The following is a 22,072-nucleotide window of genomic DNA, read 5'->3' as shown; positions in this document are numbered from 1 at the left end:
GTTTTTTCCCCCTGGCTTTCTCTATTCTTGCTCTTCTAAGAAGGACCTGCTTCGAACAGATCTGGCATCTGCTCTGCAGCTTGCAGGGAGAATGGCTCGCAGTGCTGCCAGGGTAAGGCCTGTCTAAAACCTGGAAGGGGATATGGTAAGCCTGGACTTTAACAGAATATAATGCAGCTTTGTGTCAAAATCTCCTCAGCACTTATAGCACCAAACTTCAGCCAGAAAAGCTGTTGGTTATGATATAGCAAGCACTTAATTACAGATACTGCTGCTTTTTTTTCTTCTCTTTTCCTTTTTTTTTTTTCTATTTAGGGTGAGAAATCCCCAGAGCAAAATTAGGTTTTATAATAATAACCACACTTGACACATCTTTTTTTCTTATAAAACAAACAAAATCACCATGAAATATTCTCAGTAATTACAGAGGTTATTGTGAGTTAAAAGCAAAACAGAAGCTCCTCATGCACCACTTCTAAAACCCTTTTCACCTCTCTGTGGGCTGAAGACAGAAGTTTACCATATACCCTTAAGGGAGGGGAAAAAGGAGAACATTTTAAAGAGCTTTCTTGAAAGTGGTGTGTGTGTGCATGTGAGAAGAAATCATCACTACAAATCTATAATGAGGTTACTCTTTAAAAACTTCTAAACTAAAGTAACAAAGGACACTAAACTCCTGAAGCCAGATGGTAACTCAGTTGTTTAAGGTGATAAAAATGGCATGAGGAAACCGGACTAAACCCCTCTCATCTCTAATCACAGCTCTCCATCAAGTCACAACACATCACACTACTACCACTCCCCCTCATCGTCACATTGAAAAAATAAAACCCACCTCTAATGCCTTTAATGCTACTCAAGTTTGTTGAAAAATAAAGTTTCATTTGGCTGCCATTGCTACTTAGTGTCTAGCTTGGCCATTTCTTGCACGTAGATGCCAATGCTTTCACTGTCGAAGAGCAGAAAGTAAATGTTCTTCAAGGAGGAAGAGCTGGTGCCGTCGAAATGGGTGGAAATAGCTCTGAGGGTCACCTGGGCTGCCGTCTGTTTTGGGAAGCAGTTTCTGTGTGGTCAGGGAAGAAAAGAGAGCAGGTGAGTGAGTGTGGGGCAGTGATGCTGAGAGAAGCCGGCCAGAGCTGCTCCAGCCACAGGCTGCTAAGGTAGTGCCAGCTGCACTTTGGCAAACCCCAAGGTTTTGATAGCAATATTCACCTGCTGCTGAATTTAAGTTTTCTTGCTGGCATAGCTGCTGTTTTCATCTGCTTCTACTTCTTACGACCACAATTTTTTTTTAATGCTTGCCCTTGGAATGGAATGGAATGGAATGGAATGGAATGGAATGGAATGGAATGGAAAACTTTTTTAATGCTTGCCCTTGGAATGGAATGGAATGGAATGGAATGGAATGGAATGGAATGGAATGGAATGGAATGGAAAACTTTTCCATACCATGCTGGGCAGGCTAAAAATTTCAAAGGATGATTTTTTTTTAAGCTGAAAACTGAAAAAAAACCCAAACCCAAAACATCACCTACTTAGCTGACTTCCCCACTCTGTCATTAAAATACTTCGCTTGGGGTTCCTGTGAAAATAATTGAAATTACAACTCCAAGCCAAATTAAGGTCAAGATGCATTCACTCACTCCTCTTGATGGTAATATTGCCTAACCTACAATCATATTTGTATTTAAAACCATCAAAAAGATCTGGCACAACTGAAGTTCCTTCTATTCCAATGTTACATCAGTTACTGCAAATAGCCGCTAAGATGGGACAGAGGAAAGTGAAAATTCACAGAACTGATAGAGTATAATTCTTTATCTACCCACAAAACCAGCATTTCATGTGCAGACATGTAGATAGAGTAAAATGACAGCAAAACCAGGAAGTCCTATTTGAAAAACTGCCTTTTCCCAGGAAATTTTGAGGTCCTTTGATAAATGAAGTATAAAGCAGCAGCACTTAGCAGGACTATTTCTGTTAGGAGGAGTAAGAGTAACAGAGTGAAATGGAACAAAGCAGCAGAAGGATCTGCACTACCGCTAACGGTCCAAGAATGGATTATTCTGATTCTGTGCTCTTAGAAGGCATGAAATCTAAAAACTATTTCTCCTGGCATTAAAAGCTATAGTTAATTTTTATGTTAAAGACTGTTAAAACAATGTATCACATTTTGCTTTGACTGAAAACCATAAACAAAAAGATTTATATATTAAAAAAATGATTAAAAATTGCTCTGCCCTCTATTTATTCTTTTGTCCTGATCCATTAAAAATATATTTTGCTTTGAAAAGTATCTGTGTAAAAATGGCATTTTCACCTCCCGCACATTCGGTGATGTGTGATGACTTCACTGATCAAGTGCAGTTTTACTTTCATTTTATTCACTGTCAGACGAACACAACAGCACTGTACTATGTACTCTACTCTTTGGGTGCTACTACCAAAATCAGTAGATACGTTTCAAAATAAATATAAGCACGTGAACTCTAACACAAAATAACTGCTGCTGCAGTTAGCAGGGTTTGTGTAAGATTTCTTGTCATCAGAGACCAACAAACTGTTGATTTAAAATGAAATTTGGAAGGAAAAAAAAAAAGAAAAATACTTTCTTAGCCAAGGACATTCTGCTTGCTAGTTACTGAGAAAGAAATGTGTGGCTTCACATTTGGTTTAATCATTTTCCCTTTTGAAAGCAGAGCTGCCTTTGAGAAACAGATTTTCTTCCAAAAGCAAAGTTTTGTGTGACAAGTCTTTTAAATATCTGTTATCAGGAGGGCTTAAATGAGCACCCTACATCCACGTGGCTCAGGGGGCATCACCGTTACCTGCCTTCAGTATTACGCTGGTATAATCTTACTAGTACAAATGCAGGTTTAATAAGAGTCCCCACAGCAAAATGAAGGGGCACAAAGCCCAAGGTGGTGCAGAGGAATGAAAATGACTGCCTAGCAATAGAAAAGCCAGCGAGCACACTCAGCTCTCCTGTGGCTCGGCTAATTTCCCTTTACAAAGGCTCTCTGGCAGTTTCCTGCAAACACTGCACTTCGGGCTGGATTCCTCTGGAGCAGCTGTGTCAGATGGCAGCAGCAGAGGCAGGGTCACAGAGCAGAGGGCACCTCTCTGTCACAGCAGCAGCTCTGACAGCCAATTCCACCTCTGCTACCTGACCCAGGGAGTCCTACCTGCCGCTGGGAAACGGGGGGAAAGCCACAGACTTCAACTTCTTGTCTTCTGCAGCAGTTAAGCAGTTCTTGACAGTCTCCTCGAGCTGCTCTTCACACTTGTCCGAGCCCCACTGTGGGATGTGACAGTGGATGACAAACTTTGCTGCTAGGCCGCTAGACTGAGTGAGTGCAGCTAACACAAATGAAAATATAACATTTAGTTTGGAACAGAAACCACCCTGCAATGACCTCTCCACCCAATGTACCATCTTAATCACATCACCGCTCCAAAGAAATACATTTGGGATTAAGATACACCACGACCTGTTTGAACATTCCTTTTGTGATCAATTGTTATTTCTTTGGAGACCAAAGAACCCAGGGCTCATTTGGATAGCATGCAGCTCCTCAATAATGATTTTCAGCTCTCTCATTCAGCACGGCCTCTGGGTTTGTTTAATGCAAAGTACAAAAGCTCGCCCTAAACACAGTGTCAGTAATCCCCACAGACATTTCTGCAGTGTTGTGGCTGAGTGCTTTGCACAAATACCCTGCATCATCATCATCATCATCATCATCTTTACAACTCCAGAGTGCTGGGGAGTAATATTTAGACCCACTCCACAGCCGGCTAATTTCAGACAGGGACATGAAAATCCAAGCTGTTTGTTGAAAGTCCCCAGCAGTTATGTCCCATTAGGAGTCTCAGATTAATTTTTCAGTAAGTGTAATATTTCTCCAGGACCTACAGAGCTTACAGCATGGTATCAGTTTGCTTTTGTTGCAATTGTCACCATCAGCACTACTGGAAGTCTGGGTGTCTTGGTAATCTCATGTTACAGTCTGAAATTAGGTGTGCAGGATGGAATTAGTCAAAGGATGAAAATCCTGGATGTATTCACTTGTTCTCCATCACACAGGAATTCTGTTGCAGGCACAAAGATATTCTGTGCTACTTATATTTTAACCAGATGTCTTAATAGTATAAAACAAGTCTATCTTCTAGTTAGGTAGCGATGTTGTCTGAGAAAAGTAGTTTACTTTGATTTTATGGCATTTAAATTTGATTTGATATGAAAGTGAAGCAAATTATCTTGTATTAAAATTTTCGCTATCATTTCAGATTATAAAACTAGCTACTCAATTAGGAATTTTCCAAAACTAGGCTATTTAAAGCATATATTTTTGGGGATATAGAGATACTAAGCCAGATAAGGCATGTTGTAACTTTTCTCCATCTGTCTTCCAGACATCTTCGATTGGTTGAATCTGTCCACAAAGGAAGCACAGTCTCGGGTCCCAAACTATTCCCTGCTACAAATGTGTTAACCCTTGAAGGGAGCTCTTCTAATAAAGTAGCTGCAGTGCCCGAGCAATTGCTCTTCCAAAAATCGTGCCAGTTCTGCAGCTCGTATCACATCTTCATTTGTGTTCAAACTAAGGTAATTATTTGGGTTATACACATTCATCAAATATGCATAAAGGAGAATAATTTATGAAGTATCACTAATTTTTCCTATGCCTCACATGTTAGGCTGAGAGATGTTTCTGATTCTCACTAAGGCTGCATAACAAACAGGGCAGGAAAGCTGGCACAAGATTCCCTTAATTTTTGGACTCCCAGGGACAGAACTTGCCTAAGACAAATCGATCAGTCTAAAGACACAATGTGCACAGCACACAGGTATCCTATTCGTCATTTCTTTTCCTTCTCAGCAGGCTGCCCATATCAGCAACAGCTTGAAGGAAACATTTACATCACACAAGCAAAGACACAACAACAGGAACAGACCAGAACGTCCAGAGGAAAGAACATATAAAATGAGCCGTGTCCAAAAGAGAGCAGTGTATCCTTTTTACCTTCAGCAACTTCCAAAGGTCCTTGAGATTTGCGAAGCTCTTTCACTGTTTCCAAGAACTCTTTGCCTCCAGCCTTTTCCAGTGCCTTGCCTGCAAGGACACAGAGCAAAAGGCCTTGGCTTCAGAGTATCAGTGTGGAAAAACAAGCCTACATTATTCAAAAGAACACTGTACACACACTATCCTGTCTCCCTCTATCAGCAGCAGCTGATTTTTATGTTTACTACTCTGCCTAGACACAGGTAAAATCTACTTTGCATGGTTTTGAAGAGCCCTGTATGCTGTGACTGGAAATCACTTCAATATAAATATCTGTAAGAATGCTATTTACTCTGGCTAGAACAGTGTGGAGTGGGATTTTCAGGACTCAGGCTTTCAGCCTCCAAAACGAACCCAACATACAAACCCTACTACTTACTGAAACAAACAGAGCTGGGATGCCAGTGAAGGTCTTGATGACTAAAAAACAGTGATCCCAAAGCCTGCTACTACATTCTGTGCCCCCTATGTGACTGGCTGAATAGCTTTTTATGTCCCTCCTGCTTAAATTTCCGTATCTGTAATAACAGTACTTCTTTATTTCGCAGGAGCAGTATAAGGCTTTGTACATGAGTATTTCTAAATTACTTAGCATCCTACAATGAAAGTCATAGAAGTGTTACTAATATATAATTTTGCAACGTGATTTTCAGATGCAAATGTAAAAATAAGCCAATGAACACCCCAATAATAATTATTTACACCTTTGCTGCTTATGTGCTTTAACAAATTATCTGTGTTTTGCTTGTCATTAAAAGAAGACAAATTAGTGATTAGACTGTTATACCTAGCCAGATCCAGCCTGATTTTTCAGAAGCTGTAAGTGATATTTTATGGTTTGGGGTAGATTGGGATGAAACAGGATGGGATCTCAGCAGGCAGCCAGTAGACCAGCTACTGTTCCAGCTCTGTTTTTTCTGCATGTAGAGAGCCTCACCTATTTCCTCCTTGAGGTCGATTTCAGCAGTTGTAGGGTGAACAATGCCTTCTACTTTCATGGAGCCAATATGGCTGATGTCACTCTGTGTCAGAGAAAGCTGAAAAATAATAATGAGGGGAGAGGAAAAAATAAATAGCAATCTGAGTGCAAAATCATTTTCATACCAAAAAGCTGAAGTGAAAGAAGGCTGGATTCAGTCTTTCAGAGACCAGTTATTTTATTCTGTTCAGTATGTGTGATTCTGACTTTTAGCTTTTAATTAACTAATTTGCACACCATTCAGATTATTTGGTGATATGCCCAAACTTGGGAGCTTGCTCCAGAGGACGTTATTGCTAGAAAATCAATGTTCTAACATCATGATTTGAAGAAAAAAGGCTGATTTTGGAAATGCTTTGGTTTAAGAGAAAAGCATCCTTCCTTTCGTGCTCTGTAATTGCTCTTTATTACCTTTTGTCCTGGCACAAGGCTCTTGGAGGACAAGATAGTGAAACCATCCCCAGGTCCATCTTCAGTTGTTGAATTTGAAGCTCCTTCTTTTTCATTGTCCTTTTGTTTGTTCTATTTGATGGGAGAAAAAAAAGCAAGACTTCTCAAAGGAAACAAAATAATCAACATCTAGCATTATTCAGTAATGGAGAGATTTAATAACTTACTACAAATCTTATCTTCTCAGATCAATACATTACTCAAAGCCTTGTAATCCCCTAAGATTATGTAACAATAGAGGTCTGCACTGTTTATATAATGCTAAATCAGTGGTTCATCTGAGGCATTACATACTTTTGTAGTCACATTCAGAGGCAGGGCACCCACACCCATCTGTAGATCTACTGACAATTAAGGTTGTATTTATATGGGTGGGCATGTGTTAGTTTATTTTTGTTGCTAACAGAGCAGAACCTCATATTAAATCAAACTTAGTCACTTAGTAACCCAGTCAAACGCTCCAATTTGAAGAAAAAACAACTTTGTGATCTGAAAAACAAATGTTTAAGTCTCAGTTATTAAATGAGAAAGCCTTCTTATAACTTAACTCCAGGAGCAGCAAACCTATCTGTCCTAGAGGGCTGAAGGAGCATCTCCTCACATCTCTCAATATTTGCTTTAAGGTAGGTCAAGAAGCTACCACCTTCTATCAAACTCTGCATGTGCACAATTCAAAGTAAGGTGGGTAGCTGAGATCAATACACAGAGGCATCCAATTAAACATCCCATTAAGCGACTCTGTTTTCTTTTTAAAGGTTGTTTCTGCATATTATCAGCTATGGAACTGTATTAAAATACTGAGGCCTCCAGAAAAATGTGCTTAATCCAAGTTTTAAAAGCTTAAGTCAAAGATTGATATCATTTAACCCTACCCAATGAAAAGCTCAGAAGTGTTTCAAGGTGCATGCTCTGGAATGACAAACCAAGAGCACTGATCTGAGTTACTGCTTTACCAAATTAATCCATTCTGGATAGTGATAGAGGATGGGCAACCCTAAGGGAAAGTGCAGTGGTCAAATTCTGATTGATTTATTCTTCCTTTAAAAGTCACTAACAACAGCACAGCTAAGAACACATGAAACAAAGTGTTATTGTCACAATAACACTGACGTTCCATGTCAGGACAAGTTTTCCAGACAGTGAAAAATCTTTAACAGCAACTCAGTAACTGTACAGGGCTGAAGGCATGACACCTCTCTGGTAGAAAAATGTTTTAGAGCACAGCTTCCTTTATTTGAAAAGGATTCACTCTCACAGAGTTAGTGTGGAGGTAAGAGACTCTACACAATGATCAAGCAAATATTGCAGAGGGTGACATTGAGTCTGTACCCACCCTGTGCTTACCTTTTTAGACGTCCGGGCCTTGGTAGACTTTGCCTTTTTCCCACTCTTTTTGTTCACCATGGATTTTCTCCCTTTCTTCTCAGGAGCAGGGGAAAGGATGGTCTCAGCTTTGCCTTTGGCACCCCGTTTCTTAGCCAGAAGCTCAGGCTGAATTCTAGGCAGGACGCCTCCACTTGCAATAGTCACACCTTTGAGCAACTGCAAGGAGAAGCAGTGTTGGGAAGCATATTACAGATCCTCTTAGTCTGCACCACCAAAAAAACGACTGGGGAGAAAATCCACAATAACAAGGAACTTGGCAGGTGACAGCGAAGTCAGCCAGCACATCCTGGAGAATTCTGTTGCTGTACAATCATCCCTCCCCCTTCCAGTGCCGGTCTTAGTGCAAGCCTGTCCTTGGTGACTCTCAAGCAGTGAATAAGGGTAAAAGAAGAAGAGTGTCTGAGGGCTACTTAAAAAAGGGACTGCACCTCAGCCCTGCTCAGAGGAGGACTGGATGCAGACCTCTTTGGCAGGGAAACAGATGCAGCAAAAGCAAGGAAAAGCTCCAAGGATCTGCTTTGCAGAAGCAAATGACAGGAATGGGCTGTGATACCATGTAGAGGACTAAGTCTGGCTAATTCCTAAGAGACAACACTGGATCTAGATCCCAGTTCACAGATCACTGACCAGAAACACTGAGCTGGGAAAGGGCTGGTAGTGTTAGCATACCTTCTCTTCTGGCCTGTTTTGAATTTTTACTCCACTTGACTGGAAACAGAGCCACATGACCTCATGGGCACCACATTTTCATTATTTAAAGCAGTCATATTAAGTGCAGGAGTATTCAAAGTGTGAATGACATCATCCATCTTCATACAGAGGAGATACTGTGATGCTGACTGAACATTTTCAGCAGCCCTGAATAGTACAATCTGCAGCCCATGCTGTGATCTCTGTCCTCACTCAACAAGTTTAGCAGAAGTGATCCCACAAGTGATGCCGGGAGTCAGAGTGCTGAAAACCACAGTTTGGGCAAACAGACAGGGAGGCAGCAATAGCAGAGAGTGAGCCAGATCCCTACCCAACATGGGCCTCACAGCCAGTATAATAGAAAACACACATTTCTACAGCTTTTGGGAAAAGGTCTCGCACATTTTCTTTAAGTAGTGAACATCCCTGAGGAAAAAGTGAAGCATCAAGACTACTTGATAGGCTAAGAAGAACCAAAGTTTATGTCCATAAGATTTAAGATGAGGTATCTCAGAACCTTTGCTTTTGTTTGCTTTTATTTAAGAAGGCACAATCTTCTCCTCTAATAACTGTGATCTCATTCACGTCTCAGACTAAGCTGTTTCTAACCTTCCCAGGTAGCAGCTTCACTCAAGCCACAGCACACAACTCCTGCACCAAAATGTAAACAGGCACCTGATTCAGTTCCTCATCATTTGCAACTGCCAGGAGGATGTGTCTGGGGGCAATCCTTCCTTTCTTGTTGTCCCGCGCCGCATTTCCTGCCAGCTCCAAGATTTCGGCTGTAACACATCAAGACAGAAACCAGTAACAAAAACACAGCTCGGGTACATGCTGCATGCACATTTTACACTGCTTCTTAACATCCATTTACCTCTTCAGGAATGGTTCCAGATTTAAAGGGTTCTTGCTACAGAAAGGCAGAAACCAAACCCCATTCAACATACATGTAAATTTAGATAAATTCATTTGTCCTTCTAATTCCCTAAAGGAGAAAATATGCTAAGCTTGGTTCACATAGTTTCTTTTAAGAGTCTCAAGTCAGAATTCTCTTTCAAAAAGGCAACCCCCTCCCCCAAAAAGTACATCAGCAGTCCAAAATTTATCAGCAGCCCTGTGGCAACAGAACAATCAAGCATGCAGTGAAACCCGCAACCTGGAACGGACAAACAGCAAGGATTCTCAGGACCAGGGAAGATGAAGACTGAGGTGCATTTGAAGAATACTTGGAAAGCCAACACACTAGCCAGGCACTGCTGGAATTCGGCATTAAAGGGCACTGAAAATCTGTGAGAAGCTTCATTTCAGAACAAGATATGAAAGGTTCGACTCAGATGCAAGCAGAGACAACGTGAGAGCTTCGATGCATGAAATATTGATAGAGGGGTCCCTTCTACATCTCCGGGAACAGGAGGTCACTTCAAAGGTAGTTTCTCTAAATTAGCAGTAACATTTATACTGTAACCAAAGTCACAGAGCTCTTCCTAATTATTAGAGAAATACAGACACATCTTCCTAAATTTATTGGGACTAGCAATCAGCATAATTCATTAGCTTACATAGTTTAGCCTCTACTCAGAAGTTATTTCTCATATAAGAACTCTACTGAAACACTGAGAAGGAAGGAGAAAGGATTTTTTTTTCCTTCAATTACTCCTAAAAATTATATTCACACTTTGTTTCATTTTAAAAGTATACAGGGTCCCTGTCATCTGGGGTTTGGGATTGTGTTTGTCAGTAAGAGAAATATGAAAATTACAGCAAATCAGTATCCTGTTGATAACTTATTGATGTCTTAATGACATCCTACACCTTTTTACAAACTACATAAAGAATTGTAACTATTATAAAAAGAAGGACTTTCAGGAAAAATCTACTGGAAGCGTACATAATGTTTGGCTAAAATCCAAATAATTTCAACATGAGGCTTAGCTCTGGCTCATGGGAAAAATACAAGCTTTCAATTCCACTCTGTTAGAATAACAAAAGTACAAACTTGTCTTCCAGTTTTCACTACTATGCAGCATAAATATTTAACTGAATGTCGGAAAAGTAAAAGCCTTTTTTTTGAAATGCATATGCATATTCACAGTGAATTGTAAAAGTTAGGGCAGGAACCTCTCAGCTCTAGCATTTCCTAGCCTGTCCTGGATTTTAAAGGAGGAAACTGAAAAGAGATCCCGCATGATCCAGCTGTATTCACTGCCATGGGGCTGGAAGCGTCAGACCCTCTCCCAGACCTCTGCCAGCAGAGCTAATGCAGCAGCAGACAGCAGGAACAGATTCCATCCATTGTGCAGACCAGCAGAGAGCAAGAAAAGAGACCCAGGCTCCTCCAGTGGGTTTTGCAGATGTATGCTGACAGCAGCAGAAAATTGCATCGGGGAAAAAAAATCCAAAAACCAACACATACTTACCTGTGTGGGAACTGAAGTTCTTTCAGGTGTGCCAACAACAGGCACATCCTGCTACCTGTGTGCTCACCCCACTGCCCCAGGTTTGGGTCCTTTGGCCAGCAGCATCCTGATGGTGCACTCTTAGTCCTCTGCCTAATGTTAAGAGCAAAAAACGCAGAACACTCAAATGCCAGCCATCCATCACAGGACACTGGGAAGAAGGGAATCCAAGGCAGAGGTGACGTATGGCAGGCTGTGGAATATGTCCATGACTTACCAAAGGCTGCCAATCACCTGCATAGGTAAATGATTGCCTTACCTCTTTCTAATGAAGGTTTCTATGCATATTTTTTCTAATAATAATAGTGGAGGCAGGGGCTCGCAATCTTAAGAATATAAAATGGCATTTACAAAATACAATATCGAAACTGGAGGCTTCAGTTATCACACGCTCTGCTGACAATAACAGATCCCTAAGGAAACTGCTTCACATTTCAAGTAGAAACATCTTAACAGCTGAGGTTACCTAAATTCTAAAAAGACTGGTCTGAGAATATAGGTCCTATAATAAAGTCCTACACTATAACAAGCTCTCTTGGAACTGGGCATCTTGATATTCTCAGCCACGAGCTGGTTTTACTTTCTGTGCTCAAAGCACAGGCATCAAGAATTAAAGATTGAAATCTCAAATAATATTGCTTCCTGCAAGAGTCAAAATCCACAAAGATGCCTCCAGATCAGAAGTTTACCTTCAAATCCAGACATCTTCAGAAGAACATAACTCTCCTCCAGCAGAGACAAGCTGCATCCAAGCTATGACCTGAATGGGACTACAGCTTGTTGTCCTGAGACACACAGGGAAAAAGAGGTTTCTTTAGCTGGTGGATCAGCAAATTTCAAATGTCTGGGAACTAAAGCATCCCAGCCAGGCCAAAGGTTTCTGTTCAGCTGAGCTTGTGGAAAGGTGGACTGCTAAGAAAGGCCTATAAGAATTACTGAGAGCAATCTGGAAAGATTTCATACATGTTGTCCTTTTTTCCATCTCCCCTTCAGGAGAAATTGTGTCAGCTCCTATTACACTACCACATAAAAATCTACCAATAAAACATTTACTCTGCAAAAATCTATTGTTGATGGAGTCCTTGGTCCTCCATTTGCATGTGGAAAACTATCTGCTGGATTTGTCTGCATGGAAGATGAGCACAACAGGCAGAATATTCCAGGTGATTCCTGTGAAGGAGGAAGCCTTTGCTGGTGTTGTGTTCTGCCCTCATTTAGAGAGGATGGCTTTCCATTGAGATCTTCCATAAGTTCCTCTGACCAGCACCTCCTGACATGATTTGTGCTTCCCCATCAAGGGGCTTCTGTATTCTCTGCCTACTTTTTGGGAAGATGTCCCATGGGACATAAGCAGTTGATGTTTGATTTAGGAGGTTGTGTCTGCAGTCAGCTCTGTGCACACTCAGAGCACAAGTCTATTGCAAAATCCATCAGTCAGGTGGGACTCAGGCCAATTTTTCACAAAATTTTAACTCTGAAGCCAGCAGAACTCAACCTTGATTCAGCAAACACAGCCTTCTGGATAGGAATTAGGAGGCAGTTTTACAATATGATTTTCAAGCCTAAAATGTAAAACAGCATAGAGAGATTTAAAAGAAAGGTTTAGAACAGTGAAGAGATCTTCACATTAGCTGATCAGTTGAGGTAAAAGTACCTCTTCCTGAGATTCCACCACCTCTGCACTGTGGTGACTGCTGGCATTTTAATGATGGGGTTGATAAGGCAAAGTGCAGATTTGGAAGTGATAATGGCTGTGAGGTACTGCCATGATCAATCCTGCTTACAAATGGAAAAACCAGGGGTTTAGTATCTTGTGACACAGAACACACACCAAGGCCTAACACCAGTCTCAACCACATAAACTGGGAGTAAGGATGCTCCAGATGTACATGCACCCTCTGGATGACGGCCCAGAAGCAGAAGGCTCAGTGCTCTGGAGCAACACCATCACAGGCCAACAACAGACCACACAAGACTGGTCACTCACAGAGATCTGCTGGTCCATGCCAGGCCCTGGAGAGATGCAGGCACTCAGGTGGTTCTGGTCCTGTTTGACCCCTCCAGCCTCATCCACCTTGCCCCTATCCCAGCCATGACTTGCTTCCCCACACCTCCACAGCCCAATCTCCTTTCCCTGGCAATCCACACCAAGACTTCTATCTCAGTGGCCTTTCCTGGACAGTCTCCATTTCTCCTGTCTACTCAGGCCCAATATTCCTACTCCGATTCTTCATTACCAGCACTCGCCCCCTCCAAGACTTGGCCTATTTCCTACTTTTTTCAACTTGCTCTCCAACTTCCTGGCAGGATATTTGGACACTCCTCACCATTTATTTGCCTACTGGTCATCAGTCCAGCTCTCCCCACCAGCCAGACCTATCCCTGGCCCTGTCTCTAACATCAATATTCTTCTTCCATTACCACTACCTCCCCACAATGTTACGATCCGGGAGCTGAGAGAGGCTGGAACATGTTAAGTGAGGACCGAGTCTTCAGAGATTTTAACTGTTAAAGTCAAAGAAATTTATCAGTTAGAGCCTGACCAAAGAGAGAAGATTTCTTTGAGGCGGCCAAGACCAACCACCCTTCCCCCTTTGTAAAGCATCAAATCTTTGCTCAAACACAGAGAAGCACTCAGGGGTTTAGAGGAGAAGTTTTCATGAATGTTTTAACATAACAAAAAAAAAAGTTCGACCTGCTTCTGTGAACAGCTAAAAAGTGACAGTCCCTTACTGCCACACTCCCAGATTTAGCCTGAAGCAGTTTCCCTGCATGCAGCCTTTCATCCCCAGGAACCACCATTTCATAGCTGCAAATCCAGGAGAAAAGAATGGCATTTGTAATAGAAAGATCAGACAATGTTAAGAAAACTTAGTGGCTCGACAACATCCTTGGAAATATCTCTACAGTTCTACAGGCTTCCCAAAACCAAAGACTTTATTCACCCGTAATAGTAGGAATACCTAGATCAGCAGGGTTAGATGCAGCTGCAAGACTGTTTTTTTGAACTCTCCACCTTTGTAATATTTCCAAACAAAACCCTGGACAGAGCACAGGAACTTTGGTTTGGAAAGAACACGATCCACCAGCAACAGACGTTTGCTCAGAAACATTACTCCGCTCTATCACAATATATACAGGAGTTCTCTGCTGAACCCAGCAGCTGAAAATAGCACTCCCTTACAATTTATGTGGGCTCCCAGCCTACACTTCTAGCGATCTTCTTGCCTGGTTGACTATACATTCTTCTTTTTTTCTAAAGCAAAGTGTAGGCACACACATAATCTGCTCATATCAGATTAATGAGTTAAATTAAACTGCACTTACTATCCAGGAGCAGAGCCAAGACATACATTGTTCTAGTTCAGGTAATAGGCAAACCCGTGCTGACCACAAGTCAGTCTGCACCACTGAAATGTTGCACATTCCAGATGTGCTGCTGACAATTTACTACTGTACCTTGCAGAAAACCACCACAGCTCAGACCAAGCAGCTCCAAATGTTTATGCTAGAAATATCTCCCTGTAGAGTAGGAGAAGAAAAGAAGTTTTTCCCTCCAGACAGAAGGCCAGCAGAGTCACAATGCATCACATTATGTTATAAAAGTAACTGTGATTTCTTCAACACAAGCAATATTTTGTCACTCCAGCTCTGCAAGTAGCCTCAGGGAAAAAAATAATTAAACTTGATTCTCATCCTGGAATGTACTGCCAGAAACACAGAAATTTTTGCAATGTAATATTAGGCTTCATGATAAATTTAATTTTAATAGTGAAATTTGTGAAATTTATTAGTGACATCTCAGATTTTCTCCACACCTTTGAGAGAAAATAATGCTTTTATTGTCTGGTAATGAGAACAAGCTTCACGTGTAAAAAAGACAGCAGTGTTTACATAAAAGCTGCTGCATGAACAACCAGCCTCCATGCAAGCTTCTTCATAAACTACACTCCTGAAACATGACTCAACTAATTCCACCCAGGCTGTGATTCCTCACAGATTCTCTAATGCACCTCAGTCTTGATCTGTCACCCCCGAGCAACACGAACCACAATCCTCTCTGCACCATGACTTCCAACAATTTGCTGAAGTGCTATTTTCAACAATTAAACAAGAAACTCAGTAGATATGATCACAGGACACTCTGAAATATTTCTGTACAGAATCACAGTATATTGTATCACCATGGGACACCTACCCCTTCCCCAAAGTTCAATTTCAGAAAGGCAGGAAAAAGAAAACTCAGGGCATGTAGGAAGATTTAAACCCTGGAACACTATTTTTATACACTTAGGCAAAGAAAAAGGGTTCTTAAAATTAAAAAAAAAACCAAAAAAATTTTATATTTCATAACACTTTGACACTGTCCTGCAAGGAGAAATGCAGCCAGCAAAACATTTTAAAAGTACAGAAGCAGTACAAGGTGGGTTTGCTTTTTCTCTTCCTATTATGCACATTTAGGTGTATCAAAAAGCCTAATTAATACCAATTTTCTCTGGGACAGAAACTACACAGATGTGACTCCTCACTCTGCAAAGCAATAAAAAATAACACTCCCAGCTAGTGACCAATCGTGGTGCCTCTAAAGGAGAGAATTTCCACCCTCAGCCTCTCCAGGAGACAAATTGCTCTCCTCAGCGTTATCAGCAGTTTTCAACAAATCCTGCACTTGCAGAGCCTGATTTCCAGGAGTGCTCCACATGTTTGCATGCCACCCCGTGGCTACCCCGGGCTTCTGTGTGCGAGGAGCACTCCCAGGAGCAGGTTCTGGGTTTACCTGCCAGGTACTCGATGACAGCCGCCATGTACACCGGCGCTCCCACCCCGATGCGGTACTTGTAGGTGCCTTTCTTCAGGTAGCGCATCATCCTCCCCACGGGGAAAATCACCCCAGCCCTGCTCGAGCGGGACAGCTTGGACATTTTCTTCTTCCCGCTCCGCCCCGACATCTTGCAGCCTCGTGCTTCTCAATTTGCTGGTGGGTCTCAACGCCTCGCTCCAAATCCGAGGGCTGCAAGAGAAAACCAGCGGGGTTGATGACAAACATCTTCACGCGTTGCCGCTGTTCCAGACGCAAAAATCCAAACCCGCCCTCAATGCCTGTTAAAGCACAGGCATTATTCATTAAAAGGTGAATAACTGGAATATTTGCTATAACTTCGCTTTTGAACTCTACTGTTAGTGTATCAATATCAGAAGCAAAGAAAACAAAAACTTGTTTTCTCCTTATTCTTCTGGCAACCACAAGATTACAGACAACAAACCCTGGAATCCGCCACTCCGCTCCAAAGCTTACATGTGGTCACAGTTACACCCCTAATTCTCGTTCTCAGTCAAATAATGTTTGGGAAAGTTTTAACTCTATTTACAAAAACCGGTTTTAACTCCATTTTGATAGCTGCCCCGGAGGCCTAATTATGAGCCTGGTTACTCCTCGGAAGCAAACAAAGAGCAGGTCTGCCACAGATGGTATTTCTGTCAAGGAAGGCACGGTTACCTCACTCCCAGCATTACATTCACCCCCGAGAAACAAGGCAACGCAACGAGGGAGACACTTTGAAAAGCATTAAAATGAACCTAGGTGATACTGCTACATTTTATCATAATCTTTTCATTTATGATATCAAGGATATCATAATCAGCAGGGACCTGTAAAATTTTTTTTCTTTCTGTGTGCAATATATTATGTGGGCATGATAAGAAATTGATAGAAGTCAGGAAAGATTAAACCACTGAACCTATCAGACACAGGCACGTCAAAATTGGTGTTGCTCATCATCCCGCTCTGAATTCCGTGCCAACCGCCAGCCTGGAATCACAAGTGATGGTAACAGAGCTCAAAGGGAAGGTGAAAAGTGGGGAGGCATGATACTGCACCTTAGAGACGCAAGAGGATGCTGTGAAGGTGCAGAGAGCAAGCGTTCTCTGTAGCAGTGACTGTTACAGAAGCTGTATAGCAGAGGAGAGAGAGGAGTGCCAAACTGGGTCAGACAGGGAGGCAGCAGAATCTTCCCATCAGGACAACTTCAGAACAGTTTGAGAATGTATATCAGAAATCACTTGGGCAGCACTGGATCTGCCTTGGGACTGGAGGCTGGACAAGGTGATCTTCCAAAGTCCCTTCCTTGATGAAACTCGCAATTTGTGACAAACCCTTTATAAACTTTCAATTTTGTAATAATAACAACCCTTAAAATGTGTCCTTTTCAGTTTGTGACAACTGACACCCAAATGATAAACCTAGGCTGGGAATTAGGCTTCTAGCCACCAGAGGAGACAATTTCTGGAACAGCCTTCTCTTTAGAGCAACAATAACTCATTTTAAAGTGGAACTTAATAAACGTGTACAGTAGGGTACAAACAGGTTCCTGCAATGCTGGCAGGACAGTTCCATCGCCCAAGAGCTCAGTCCAGTACTGAAACCCCAACAGAGAGCTGTGCTGAAGGAGTACACTACCTGTACCAAAATTATATCAAGTTAACCTCTCATCTATTTGTTTCTATAGCATCAAATCCCAGTTGAGTGAAAATCAATGGAAAAAGGCAAACGTCAAGGGATTAGATCCACAGAAAATACCATCGTTGCACTGGATCTCCACCACAGAAAATCAAAACAATATTTGTATGCAACTAGCCACACTGCTCTGGGCCATGCTGCTGCATTAGGCAAATTTATGTTTAATTACTCACTTTTGCCTCGTCCTTTTGTTGCATCACTGAACTTTCCACCCCTGCCTACTCCTTTATTTTCCCCTTCTCTCTCACAGGAAGCCTCTGCCATTATTTACTCCCCTGCTGTCAAGCCAACTTTTGGAATCCCAAATTATTTTCCAAATGCACTGCAGGTTATGTTTGCACAATTTTGTGACAGCCTAAATACAAGATGTTTCAAAACTCTGCTAACACTGCTTTGCAACTTACATGGGCCAGGGTGCACTGAGGAGCAACAAACACAACAGTGTGATCTTGTCTTGTTTTGACTACTACAGGAGGCAATTTTTGGTAGAAAGCTAAGATCTGGCATAGTCACATCAGGACCTAGACAAAGAAACCTGCTGAGAAAGCTCCTGTGGGCCTGGACAAAGAAATCCCACACACAGGGACCTGGTTTCCTTGCAGGAAGAGGCACATGAGCTCAGCCCTTACACACTCACCTGAACCGCAATCAACAGGAAGAGAACTACAAGTTGCGCTGTCCTAATTGCTCTCTTCTGACAACAGAGCCAAGCCTCAAGGGCTTATCAGTTGAAAAGTCTACCCACATTCATTCCCTCCCTGCCAGCTGATTCATCATCTCTACATTTCTCCTCATTAAGTGCAGCCTCCATTTAAAAATAAACCTATGCCACTCGTGCTAACTCCATCCTCACTGAGCTACAAGGGCTGTGTCTATATCTGGCTGCCATGACATCAGGCTTGGGCAATTTGAAGCAATTATCTTCCCTGTCCCTTAACTGGTCACAGCACACTCCCACTCTGCCATGACTCCAACATCCCTGTGTTGCTATGGGGGCCCGAGTAGCTATCACATCTCACAGAGCTCTCTACAACATGACTGTGAGCAAGGCTTTCCTCTGCTGAGTTTTGCCTTCTTCAGAGCCACAAGCAACCAGTGACATTTTCCTTCTGCCTCCTGGAAAAACACCTAAGAGTCCACCTTCCACTGGACCAGGTTGCTCCAAGCCCCATCCAACCAGGACTGGGACACTTCCAGGGATGGGGCAGCCACAGCTTCTCTGGGCTACCTGTGCCAGGACCTCCCCAGCTTCACGGGAAAGAATTAAGGGAAGAGTTCCTTCATAACATCTGATACAGATCTCTCCTTTTTTAGATTTAATCCATTCCCCCTCATCGTGTCACTCTCCCCCTTTCTCACATGCAAAGGGCAGCAATGAGGCCTCCCCAGAGCCTTTTCATGGCCGGGCTGAACATCGCCAGCTCTCCCAGGCTGTCTCCTGAGCAGAGGGACTCCAGCCCTGGGAGCACCTTGACTTCCAAACACTGAGAGAACTCGAAGCCAGCAGTCAAAGACTGAAGTAAAGGACAGGCAGGACTATCCACACACTTGCACTTCCCTCATCTCCAGCTGAAGATCTATTAGAACAGCTAGGCATTGACAAGGAACCCACAGACATACCTTGGATCCAGCTTAGGCTGCACATTCATTTACAAACGAAATATTTGTGAAAAAAAGCGTAGAAGACATAAAGGAGGGGCTCGTTACCTGACCGAGGCATTGCTAATGCACCAAAGCACAAACATTGTGCTATTCAGAGGGCAGGTGGGGTGTCTCTCGGCCTCTAGAACCACGCACACAGCGCTCCTTGCCCGTGAAAGAAGCTTCCAGGGCACCCCAAACCCCGGGGATCCCTGCAGAGGCAGCTCCCACTCGCAAACATCGGGTGACCCCCGCGGCGCCGCGCGGCTGAGAGGACAGGCCCCGGTATGGACCCACACCGAGCCTCTGGAGCCCGCTCAGAGCAGGGGAGCTCGGGGGGCACCGCGGTCCCCCCCGGAGCCGCCCCGAGCCCCCTCAGGGCCCGCCCGCTGAGCGCCACCGCCCCGCCCCGCGCACGCCTCGCCGTTGCCCGGACACGGCCACCCCGCCCACTCCCCCCGCTGATTGGCGGCTGCGGCAGCCCGTTCTGGGGAGGAAGCGCGATGATTGGCTGTGACTCGCTTGATCGACAGGAGGGGGGCGGGAGTCGCAGACGGGGTGCGCAAGCGCGCCGAGGCGCACTGGAGTGCGCGTTAGGGGGGTGTGGCCGCCGGCTTTCCCGCGCAAACGCTCCCCCTCACACCACCCCCCACCACCCACCCCCGCCCTCAGCGAGCGCCGCCGCCGCGGGGGCTTCGCCCGCTGCCCGCCGAGGGGCGGCTGTGGCGGCCATCCCGCGGCCCCGGAACGGGAAGCGCTGCGGGGGCCGAGCGGAGGCAGCGAGCTTGGAAGAACCGCCTCCCCCGCCCCACACACACACCCCCTACCCGGGGCCGGCCCCGCGCGCGCCGCCGCTACCGCCTCGCGCCCCCGCTCCCTTTATGGCCGCCCCTCACCCGCCCCCCTCACGCCCTTTTCCCTCCCGGCCTCGGCCATGGCCGGGCCCTCCCGGAGACCGGCAGCGGCGCCGGGAAGAGGAGGAGGAAGAGGAGGAGGAGGAGGAGGTGGGTCGTGCCGCCAGGGAGAGATGGAAAGAGAGGAGCAGGGCCTCGCCGCGGCCCCCGGAGTCCCCGCGCCGCCGCTCCCCTCACCTGCCGGCGCCCGCCGCCGCAGCCGCCGTCTCCTCCTTCTTGTCTTGCCTTCCTCTTTTTCCTCCCCCTCTTTTCCTGCTCTTCTTGCCCTCCCTCCCCTTTCCTCCCCACTTTCTCTCTTCGGCTCCCCCCGCCCTGGCTCCGCCTCAGCCGCTCTCCCCGTATTGTATGTTTCAATGGTGATGGCGGCTGCTGGTGAGGGGGGCGGCAGGGGTTTCCTCCCGCTCCGCACATACCGCCTCTAGGAGGAGTCACTGCAGCCCGGGCCCGCTACAACCCCCCTCTCTTGGCTGCCGCCCTCCTCGCCCGGGCCCCAGGGCCCTGCAGTGGGGGCAGGAACCCCCTCCCCGCCCAGCAGAGAAAGGGCACCCCTGACCCTAGTCCCAGTGGGCTTGTGGTAGCCGGGAGCATAAAGGCAAAAAGCCTTCCCATCCTTTCCCAGGCTGGAGGAGTTCGGAGATGGAGAGGTTACAAGGCAATCCCAGACTGGGCTTGAGCTCAAGGAGAGCCTGTTTTTTGTTAGAGAAAGCCACCCATCCCTCTGTCCCTTTGGCAGGGTGGCCTGTGTGCCTCACTGCAGTGCCTCAAACCCAAATATTCCAGCATCCCCAAGTCGGATGGGAACGGCCGTAACAAAGAGTGCCGGCAGCTCTTTGTGTTGTCTTGTGTTGGAGCATTCTGGGCACTCGCAGGCTTTGCAACTCGTCAGTGAGGGCTGCAAACTTCCTTTCTGAATGGAAGCTGAGGGTTTTTCTTTTCTTGCCCGCAGTCACACAGATTGAAGAGCTCGAGCTCCAAGAGACGCAATAAGCGGTTGTGTTATGAGTCTTGGCAGCGCCAAATCTGGGGGCAGAGGCTGGTGCAAAGAGGAGAGTACAGGGCTACACCTCTTTAACTCATCTCAGGTATATTTCTACATCAGGTATATTTCTACTGGGTTTATATCATCATTCCTATACAAATACTCTGCATTGTTGCACTGATTTTGCTATAAAGATATTTGGGTGCCACTGTAATGCACTAGGAGATACATTATTAACACAGACCACTCCTGCTTGCTTGCAGTGTTACTTTAGGAGGGCGTCTGGGAACAACAGAGAGAAAGAACCATTCATGCATTCAGCATTCCTGTTGCCACTGCAAAAAAATCGTAAAAAATTCACTTGAGTTTGGTTTTTGGCTCTACCAAAGTAAGCAATTTTGTGTCTGCATAGAATTGGATTTGGTGGGTAAAAAAGCAATGGAATATTTCCCCAGATTATGTTAATTGTGGATCGCACCATCTCACGAAGAAAGAGGGCATGAGTTCAGGACCTGCGTTTTCCTGGGCTGCTGTGTGACCTTGGGTAAAGCAGTTCACTTTGCACAGCTGTATTTTGACTGTCGTTAAAATGGAAATAAAGATACTTTTATCAAGCATTGAATAAGAGCCTCAAAGCATTGCTGTGGATTAATTATTTGGAGTCTGTTCTCTTTCCCACTTCTTTTTGAAAACAAGGTCAAGATGCTTTGAGGCCATTGGAGAAAAAACTCATGTGTATGAGTTTGACTTATTTTGGAATTTATCAAAGGAAGAAGATATCTGTAGGCTTGTCAGTGTATTGAACCATATTGGGAAGGTAGGAGGAAGCTCAAGATTTTCAAGCACTAAGCATAAAAATTGATGATAATGTAAAACCCCATGTGAAAAGGAAGAAAAGCATTTACATTTTTCTATTTCCAGATACAAATAACTGCATCCAGTGACCCTTACAATCATGCATGCGGTACATGGCTTTGTAACTAAAAATAACTTG

At 44.3% G+C, this 22,072-nt stretch overlaps 1 protein-coding gene and 1 long non-coding RNA gene across 3 annotated transcripts; one reads left to right on the top strand and one right to left on the bottom strand.

Annotated features, from left to right (window-relative positions):
- Positions 1-371: 371 nt before the first annotated feature.
- On the bottom strand, positions 372-20,488 carry LOC120756046 (core histone macro-H2A.2). Of its 2 annotated transcripts, none has more exons than XM_040071736.2 (9): positions 20,277-20,488; positions 15,805-16,038; positions 9,247-9,353; positions 7,840-8,037; positions 6,457-6,567; positions 6,004-6,103; positions 5,028-5,117; positions 3,186-3,360; positions 372-1,063 (listed from the first exon to the last, which is right to left on the bottom strand). In XM_040071736.2, the coding sequence occupies exons 2-9, from the start codon at positions 15,974-15,976 to the stop codon at positions 898-900; spliced, it is 1,119 nt and encodes a 372-aa protein (XP_039927670.1). In that variant the 5' UTR covers positions 15,977-16,038; positions 20,277-20,488; the 3' UTR covers positions 372-897. The 2 variants fall into 2 exon arrangements, with proteins under 2 accessions (XP_039927670.1, XP_039927671.1); XM_040071737.2 differs by lacking the exon at positions 20,277-20,488 and adding an exon at positions 19,252-19,498.
- On the top strand, positions 20,057-21,688 carry LOC120756047 (uncharacterized). The gene is made up of 3 exons (XR_005701994.2): positions 20,057-20,189; positions 21,046-21,181; positions 21,342-21,688. It is a non-coding gene; the product is annotated as an uncharacterized LOC120756047 (long non-coding RNA).
- Positions 21,689-22,072: the final 384 nt, after the last annotated feature.

This window comes from Hirundo rustica, chromosome 8 (genome assembly GCF_015227805.2).
Source record: "Hirundo rustica isolate bHirRus1 chromosome 8, bHirRus1.pri.v3, whole genome shotgun sequence".
NCBI classification, from domain to species: Eukaryota; Metazoa; Chordata; class Aves; order Passeriformes; family Hirundinidae; genus Hirundo; species Hirundo rustica.
Note: the sequence above shows the minus strand (reverse complement) of the source record. Positions and strands in the feature narration are given on the sequence as shown.